This window comes from Emydura macquarii, unplaced genomic scaffold (genome assembly GCF_026122565.2).
Source record: "Emydura macquarii macquarii isolate MOO-44397 ecotype Brisbane River unplaced genomic scaffold, CSIRO-AGI_Emac_v2 contig_2846, whole genome shotgun sequence".
Lineage (NCBI taxonomy): Eukaryota > Metazoa > Chordata > Testudines > Chelidae > Emydura > Emydura macquarii.
The window spans coordinates 1,701,946-1,711,664 of NW_027132983.1; the positions used below are offsets into that span (position 1 = coordinate 1,701,946).

Consider the following 9,719-nt stretch of genomic DNA (forward strand, 5'->3'; position numbering starts at 1 on the left):
GTGTGAACAGCATTATACAAAGTAATTATCTGTCCTCTAATCCGTTTGCTATGACACGGTGCACACATTTAATTGTAAGCCTCTACCACAATTACAGGTTTGCATTTGCTCTCATTACAATGGGGATCATTGGTTCTGTTTGAATCAATGCCTTATTGTCTTTAATATTTAGGGACTTGCATTTTTTTATCGGGTTATGTACTGTGGTGGAGAGGGCATAAATTACTACAGACACAACAAAGAAGGGGAGTGCAATCAAATAAGTTTGAGAACCACTGACCTAGTATTTCAGCTAAGTACAGTCACAGTTTAGCTTCTCAACTGTAGGGTGATACTGCACTTCTAACAATAGAGCACTTGTCCATTTGTGAGCTGTAACTGATTAAATTCCACACCAGGCCCTTGTCTTATCCTCTGTCAACACTGAATGTGAGGCTTGGGGTGGGATTTAATCCCACCCTCACCTTCTGGCCCAGAGACAAGTGTTACCAACTCAGCCATGTTGACAAAGAAGATTAATAGAAGAGGTATCATTGGTGCTGCAGGCATAAAATGGGTCACTCAGATTTGGAAAGCAAGACATCAAGTGAGCAGTGGGGCAGCCAGTGGAAAGAAGAGAATTGAAATATTAAATTACTTCTTTCCCCTGGAGCCACCCTGACCCTGTTGTGTGGTGTTTAGAGTTTGCCGGCAGCATGAAAGTCTAAGCGATTGAGCGGGAGATCTAGTATACAGAGCATCACCTCTTTGGGTGAAATGTAATTAGAATTTGAGCAAAATGTACGGGGTTGAAATGATGGGCTCTGGGTCTAAGTGTGGTGTGACGAGGAATTAAAGAAAGTTGAAAAAATAGCCAAAATCAGGGGACAGTTCCTCAGCCGATGGAAATCAATGTAGCTCCACTTACGCTGATGGAGCTATGATGGGTTTTTTTTTTTTTTCTGCTGGGCCTCAGGGTTTTGTCCTGAATACTTTATATACAACACCAAACCCACCCTACTTTTTCTTATATCAGTTTGCAGAGGCCTTACCATTCTTGGTCTTTTTTATTATTATTATTTTCCCCAGCTCAAATGTTTCAAATGTAAAAAAACCTCATTGCACTCCCAAGCAACCCTACAATAACAAAACAACCTGTCCTTAACCTAGTGCTCAGGAGCATCCTAACAATACCCAATCAATTTAGGCTGCACAAGAGAAGGCAGGAGAATTGCTAAACACATTTCTGATTCAAGGTCAAATGTCAGAGTGGGTCAAAATGTTTTGAATGGAGAATGCTTTCATCAAAAGGTGGCCCTTTTCAATACTGGAAATACTCATAGAATTTTTAAAATTTTCCGTATTTTAATGAAACAGGAAAACAAAAACATTATTCATTTGTTTTTGTTTGGGTTTTTTATTCCCTTTCCCCCTATTCTCTCCTTCCAGATCAAAAAATGGGAAGAGAGAGGGGAGTTTGGGGGGAAGAGGAGAAAAATCAGGGGAAATGAAAAATGCCAAATCCCAAAATTTTCAAAAGCAAACACTTTCAATAAAAATTTTACAAAAAAAAAATTAGCCCTAACGAGGAATTGCTCCTGCTTAAAACTTGCAGAAATGATTTTTTTTCCATTATTTTGCCTAAGGTAATCATACTTACTCCCTCAAAACAGTGCAATTAACTTTTTAACTATTGGAGTCGGTATAAGCATCTTCTAGCTTTCATTTCCTTGTATTTTCACTTGATCATCTATTTAAAATGTAACTAGCACATACACTGAGACTCGAGTTGTTTCTTAGGTTTCCAGGAATTTTGTTTTATTTTCTATAAATGTTTTGACTTTGTGAAACTTATTTCTTGGAGATAAATACATAAATAGGAAAAACAGCCTATGTCCCCTTGCCCTAAGCTATAGATTTAAACAAGAAACAAATGGTGACAGAGTGAAGGGAGTTGTATAAATGAAAATACATGGAGAGCTTAAAATGCCATGCCTTAAAGCAATTGATACAACATGGAGGAAAGAAATGCCTGTGTTGAAATACAATGAGAGTCTGAGGAACAAAACACATGAATCGGAAACATATGAGACTGGGATAAGGGAAACCTTGAAACTTAGCTGGAATTAGAGAAAAGTGACTCTGTCTCCAAAAGGAAGAATGATAACAGGACAAAGTATTAGAGGATATTTTGGAAGAATAGGAAGATGAATATCTGGGATGTTCTTGTAGTGGGGAAATTTGAGTGATTAGCGAGAAGAACATATGCAATATGATCTCCCTTTATTAGCAAGGCATTAACTAACTATGCTGCTAGAAAACCTCTTCATTTAGTATCCTTTCCATCTTCCTAACTGATCTAAAGACCACTGAAGTTAATAGATGACCACTGTCTTCCATGGCTCTAGATGAAGTCCATAATGGTCATGTATTTATTTGCCTTGGTTTTTGTGACTCTCCCTTTGACTTCTATACGATCCACATGCTCATTGTTCCATTTGGGCTGTGTCCTCATTCTTCTTGCTACTCTGTCTAATGAAGAGTACTGGTCGTCAAACCGTTCATTACAAATAGTATTAGGAATTTAGTGAATCATCTGTGAATCCTTGGTTTGACTGTACTTGTGCACTAATACCAATATTCAAGTGATAAAGCTTATGAAAAAATCTCACCAGCTGCAGAGGCAGGCATCATATGCAGGGTTATATGTGGAACCTCCTCTGACAGTCTCCTGCGCCTCCTCCATCTCCTCCTTGAAGTAGTTCATTAGGACTGTCTAAACAAGAATACTTTTCGTCCTCAGTAAAAGCTTCTAGGCGCCTTGGGAATTTCTTTCGGATGTGCTCAGTATAATTGCACAATACATAGCAGGAGGCTGAAATTGCTGGTCTTGCTGGATATTTACCAATAAACCATCTTAATTTAACCATGCAGTTAGAAAGCAGGGATGTGACGTTTGTGCTGCTGTAATGTAAAATGTTAGCCTCACGCCATATGCCTTTGAGGTGAGATGGCACGGACTTAGGCACCTGTTCAGGGATATCAAGTACTTTCTTACACCCCTGAGCCAGCTACCGTATCTCTGGTAACAGTGCAGCAGGAGAGAAGCTCCAGGGGGATGCTGCTCCCACCCTGGCTCTCCTCCCCAGCATAGCTGAGCAGGCACAGAGAGGGAAGCAGCCTGCTTCAGATATAGGGCAGGTGAAGATTATTTGGCCTGTGGCGCAAGGGGGTGAGGCAGGGACCTTGATACTCACTCATGTACACGATCAAATTAGATTTCCACAAACATTCAACTCAAGTATCACTCAAGTGCTGGATTGGGCACAGAAGTGAACCCAAAAGAGATGAGAACCTGGCAGGAAAGAATTACTTTTACAAATTGGGCAAATAATTGTGGATTTTTTTCTGCATGTGCCCAGATTATTGTATTGACAGAACTGCCAGGTTTTATTCCCCTGACATATTTGGCTACTCTAAATATCCTAGTGCATTAACAAACACTAAAAATCCAACAGCCTCTGATTTTTCCCACCAGTGATTTATCTCCACTGCTTCCTACAGCCATAGCAGTACATTTGTCCCCCTGCAGGTGTACCAGGCCTGAAGCAGCAGTAGTCCCAGACATCCAGACAACTTGTCATAGCCAGCTGAACCAAAATGGGAGGTGGGAGTGTTCTACCAAGGGACTCTACAAAGGCTTTGCCAACACCTCTACATGCATTGTGTTCCGAAAAGAATGAATAGAGCAGCTGGGGTAGAGCTAGAGTCTGAGACAATCTGTTGCCATAGTGAATATGTTCTGTATTTCTCTGTTTTGTTTTATTAGTGATGGTTGTATGAAAACAAGAGGCCAAATTCTTCTCATGGTTAGACTGTCACAACCCTGCTGAATTTGCTTGGCACAGTATCCTTGTAGCTAGGAGTTTCACCTGCTCCTGCTGCTCCTTCCTCACATGACGTCCTATTCCTGTGATTGTGACATCATAGCTGCCTGTTGGGGAGACGATTATGATGTCACAAAGAGACAACTATGATGACTGCAAGCAAAGAATAGGCAATGGAACAGATGGGTTTCTATAGAACAAAAATCTGTTTCTATGTGAGTGTCAGTAGTACAAAGGGTACACTGTCAGTCAAGGGGGCCACGTGACCGGAAGGTCCGCCTTACCTGCCTCAGTTTACCGGAATTTCCGCCTCAATCGGGCTCCCGACTTCCGGCCCCGCCCCACCGAGACCACGCCCCTTGACCTTTAGGCCACGCCCCCTGACCTTTATGCCACGCCCCCTCCCCCCCCCCAAGGCCCCACCCCGCCTGGTCACCTGACATGCAGGCCCTCCTTGGGTTATGACGTCCTGGTCAAGATGGACCAATGGGTGAGGGTTATCCTCCGAGAGCGGGATTGGTCCCAGAGGGGGACCTGACCGGAAGAGGGCATTGCGCATTACACGCCAAGAGCGGGTATTGGGGTGTTTGAATTTGTGCCAAGAGCAGGGATTGGCCCAGAAAGGGCTGGGGGAGGAGCGTGGCGTCCCCATCCCCAAGGGGAGCGGGGTTAGGGAAAGGTGCACCAATGGGGATGTTCGGACGACGGCGGCGCAGCCCCGGAAGTTTTGGGGCCTTTAAAGCGTCTCGTTTTCGAGACAGCGTGGTTCACAGCCCGTGGAAAAAAACGCCAAGAGGGGAACATGGACGCCTTCACCACCCCCGTGCGGCCTTCGAAAATTGTTTTGGCTCCTCAGTTCTTGGCCCCCAGGCTTAGAAACCGCCACCTTAGCGACAGTTCCGAGGAGGAGAGCCCTGTGGCCCAGCCTTTGTTCGACACGCCGGAGACGCCCGACGAGCCTGACGGCCTCACGCTGTCCGTGCCCCTGGAGGAAGGCCGGTTGCGGGAGGAGGCCGAAGGAAGAAACGAGCCGCAGGTAAAGGACCGAGCAGGGCTGGTGGTGGGGGGGGGGGGGGGGTTAGTAGGCGAGCCGGGTACTGTAAATCTAAAAAGCCAAAGCCAAGCCGTAGAGACTTACAGCTATTTCTTTTTTTGAAAAATCTCTCGACAGGTCGACGATGCATTTTTACAGGCCTTTGAGAAGCTACACATCGATAGTCCTGAGGAAGTAAATCAACCACGCGTCAGCTGTTTTTGCACATGTGTGTTACACCAATCTGAGAGGGAAGCAGCTGTAAAAAGGGGGTGTGTTAAACCCGGCTGTTAATAAAGATTGTCAGCATAACTGTGTCTTTTCATACTTGTGTTATGCGCGACAACCATGTCAACGCAGGCGGCTCTTTTAAAGCAAATATATTACACCCCTGGGGAAATTGGGAGCTTTGGAGGAGTGAACTCTCTTTTTCAAGCGGCCAAAAAGCATAGTAAAACTTTGAGCAGGGGTGCGGTAAAAGCCTGGCTTTCGGACCAGGATGCTTACGCTTTACACAAACCGGCCCGAATACGTTTTAAAAGAAACAAGACGGTCGTTTCCGACGTGGACGCGCAATGGCAGGCAGATTTGGTGGATATGCAAAGGTTTGCCAAACACAACAGCGGTTTTAAGTACATCTTAACAGTGATAGACATTTTATCCAAATACGCATGGGCCTTAGGCCTCAAAAAGAAGACTGGTGGCGAAGTGGCCGCGGCCTTTAAAGCTATTTTTAGCCAAGGGCGTGTGCCTCAGAAATTACAAACCGATCAGGGAAAAGAATTTTTAAACAAACCTTTAAGCGGTTTGTTAAAGCGGCACGGCGTTTGCCATTTTGTTACTAATAACGAAGTCAAAGCTGGGGTTGTGGAGCGATTTAACAGAACTTTAAAATCTAGGATGTGGAGATATTTTACCTCCCGCAACACCTTCCGCTACATCGAAGCGTTACCCGAGTTTATAAAGAGTTACAACCGGAGCTTTCACAGAACCATACGTGCCAGACCCATCGACGTGAACCCCTCAAATTCTCTGAAAGTGTGGAAAACAGTATACGGAGACGGTTTAGAAGTAAAACCGGTTGTTGCCCTTTTTAGAAAGGGTGATCACGTGAGACTATCTAAAACCAAAGGCGCTTTTGAAAAAGGTTATGAACAAACGTTTACCGATGAGATATTCATAGTGACTGAAACCTTAACGAGGGGACAGAGGCCTGTATATCGATTAAAAGATTACGCGGGCGAGGCAGTTGTTGGATCTTTTTACCCCGAAGAATTACAAAAAGTGAACCCCAAACGGGACAGGGTTTACAGGATTGAAAAAGTTCTAGCGGAGAAAGGAAAAGGGAGAAAAAAGCAGCTGTTGGTGAAATGGTTGGGGTGGCCCGCGAAGTTTAACAGCTGGGTGGAAGCTTCTCAACTCTGCGACGTTTAGACGCCTGTAAAAGAAAATGAGCGACGGAGGCTTTTACATTACTTTACCTAGCAACGCCAGCTCTGGGGTTTTTCCCCAAAACACCAACTCGAACTTTACTGTACAACTAATTAAATCCTTGGATCTCCCGGGGGCCTGGGAGGTCGGGTTAGTGGAAATACAGTACCCACACAGCTGGAACAACATCAGCGATGCCACGCCTTTCGAAATCACCTATGGAGATAAAAAATGGAATTTCGTCCTACGACGCGGTTATTACTCGTCCCTGCCCGAATTACTGGAACATATGAACAGCACTGTGGCTAGTCAACCCGGGGCACCCGAGATGGTGCTGAACTATGACCCCGTGCGTAGAAAAGTTAGACTTAAGGCCGCTGATGAAGCTTATATGTTTTCCACGGTCGGAGAGTTGGCACATATTCTTGGTTTGCACCCCAAGAGCCGTGTTAATAAAATCCTTTTCACGGCAGACATCACAGGGGGTTTTAACTCTTTATATTTGTACACGGACATCGTGGAACACCAGTTTGTGGGGGACTTTTCCGTTCCACTGTTACGCTGCGTGCCCGTCCGAGGAACAAACAACGAGTTTGTCAACATCACCTACGATAAACCACACTACATTCCTGTCAGTAAACACCACATCGACACCATCACCATTGAAATAAAGACAGACCAGAACAAATACGTCTCATTTCGCTCTGGTAAGGTGATCGTCAAACTGCACCTGCGTCCCCGGAGAGAGCGAGGCTTCTAAAAAACAAAACAAAACATTATGGTAATCCTAAAAAATTATGGCGACCCGGTCGTCTACAGCAACTATTACAAAGCCCAAGCTGGATACGCCCTTCCCGGTTATCACGGGTCCCCCGTGATGTACGGTGCAGGAGTGGGTGGAATATTCCGTAGCCTCTTCAGAAAAGCCGTACCGCTTTTGAGGAGGGGGCTAGAGATCATTAAACCCCACGTCAAAACTGCCGCTAAAAACATAGCTAGAGACGTGGTAGGCAACGTCACCCGGGCTGTTCTGGAGAAGGTGGGGAACCCTCCCGAGCAGGAGGGGTCGGGATTGTTGTACATTAAAAGGAGAAAGAGGAGCGCTTCACACCAACGACGCACGGGACCACCAAAGCCCTTTAAAAGAAAGGCCGTGACGCACGGGGGCCGTCATAAGCGAAAGACCAAGGGGAAGCGTAGGAGACGCCCAGCACCTGGTAAAAAAGACATATTTTAATCACCATGGCTTTCGTTCACTGTGGGTCCGATGAATGTGCCAAATCCGAACTAGACTTGTTCCAAATAGCCCCCACCCAGACCAGCATCGAGAAAAGCATCTACATCGAGGTGCCACCGCTATCGGCCATTACGGAGGCATCCCCCCTCGACTTCTTTATAGCCGGGAACGGCATAGATTATATGGATTTAAACAACACGCTTCTGTACCTCTGTTGCAAGATCGTAAAAGGAGATGGGACCGCCCTCGCCCGGGACGCCGCTGTGGGGCTGGTGAATTATCCTGTGGCGTCTATTTTCAGCCAGCTGGATGTCACGCTGGGAGACCGCCTCATAAGTCAAAGCAACAACTGTTACCCTTACAGGGCCTTTATAGAAGCCGTGCTCAATTACAGCGACGACACTCTCGCCACGCAATTTTCCGCCGGTCTGTTTTTCAAAGATACCCCCGGACAACACGAAGACGTGGCACGGGACGGCGAGAATCTAGGGTTTGTCAAGAGGTCAAATTTGACAGCCCAGAGCAGGACGATAGAGCTGTTGGGCCATCTGCACAGCGACCTGTTTTTTCAAGAAAAACTTTTGTTGAACGGCGTGGACGTGAAAATTAAACTGACACGCTGTAAAGATGCCTTTTGCTTGATGGGGGATGCGGCTGAAGGCTATAAGCTGCGCATCATCTCAGCGTCCCTTTTTGTGAAGAAAGTACGGGTGGCCCCAGGCGTCCGTTTGGGGCACGCTGAGGCCCTGCTTACCGCTAATGCTAAATACCCCGTGGACCGTGTGGGAATGAAAGTGTTTAGCATCCCCGCAGGCAGCAGGGTCAGTAACCAGGAGAACCTGTTTTTGGGACAGCTGCCCAAAACGCTTGTTCTGGGGTTTGTGGATAACGACGCCTTCAGTGGTAATTATGCTAAAAACCCTTTTCACTTTAAACATTACGATATTAATTTCGTGGCGTTGTACGTGGATGGTGAACAGATACCCACCAAGCCCTTGCAACCGGACTTTGAGGCCGGGCGCTGCGTGAGGGAGTACATGAATCTGGTACAGACGGCCGGTAAACACATGAAAGATCGCGCGCTGCTCATCGACCGTGTGGAATTTGCACAGGGCTACACGCTGTTTGCCTTCGACCTGTCTCCCGACCAGGAGTGCGCCGACCACTATTCCCTGATTAAAACCGGGAACCTGAGAGCAGAAATACGTTTTGCAAAGGCTTTGACGGCCACCGTCAATATGATCGTGTATGGGGTTTTTGACAACGTCATAGAGATAAATCAGAGAAGAAACGTTCTGTTTGACTACATGTGAACATGGACACCGTGCAGCTCTTGCGTGTCTTATCAGCGGACCCTGACACAAAAGAGGGTTTCTTAGATGTGTTCCCTAGCGATTGGCTCCCCGGCGGCAGGCTGTCTCGGAGACCCCTGGGTTTGGTGGTCAACACGCATCCGCACAACCAACCGGGTGAACACTGGCTCGCCTTGTACCTGGCGGAGGGCGACCGCGGAGAGTTTTTTGACTCATACGGACACCCCCCGGACAGCGTGTTGTTTCCTAGAAGCATCATGAAATTTTTAAACAAAAATGCCGCCGACATCGCGTTTCACACTAGACAATTACAAGACCCCCGCTCCGTCGCCTGTGGCTACCACTGCGTGTTTTTTTTACACCACCGTAGCAAGGGTTTACCTTTTGACCAGATTTTAAAATTATATTCTAAAGACGTAGTGCAAAACGACCGGATGGTGGTGAATTTTGTAAGAAATATAAAAAGTAAATCCTTGGGCAAGCCCGGGCATGCCCAAAACATGTTTCAACATGCCCAGACATGTGTATCTTGTAATGACTTTTATAGTCGTGTTTCTTAATAAAGCGCCCCTAGCGAGGGGTTTTTAAAAAACAAAATGATGTTTGTTTTTTTTTTAAAAAAGCACACACAGATATTAAATCGTAAAAAACACATGCCTTTTTATTTAAAGCAAAAATACACCATTTAGAGCATGAAAAAAAACATTACACACTGAGCCATTCAGAGCTTTTAGCCAGTTTTCGTTTTTTAGGAGGCAAAAAAGGTTTCTGATTAACCACGGCTGCAGTTTTCAGGTGTTCCAAAAGACCCCTGTTGGTCACGTTGCCCATGATGGTAG

At 45.9% G+C, this 9,719-nt stretch overlaps 1 protein-coding gene across 1 annotated transcript; it reads left to right on the plus strand.

The window, feature by feature from the left end:
* The first annotated feature begins 7,572 nt into the window (after positions 1-7,572).
* Positions 7,573-8,880, plus strand: LOC137166405 (uncharacterized protein F54H12.2-like). The gene has a single exon (XM_067568109.1). It carries the CDS (start codon positions 7,573-7,575, stop codon positions 8,878-8,880), a length of 1,308 nt encoding a protein of 435 aa, XP_067424210.1.
* Positions 8,881-9,719: the final 839 nt, after the last annotated feature.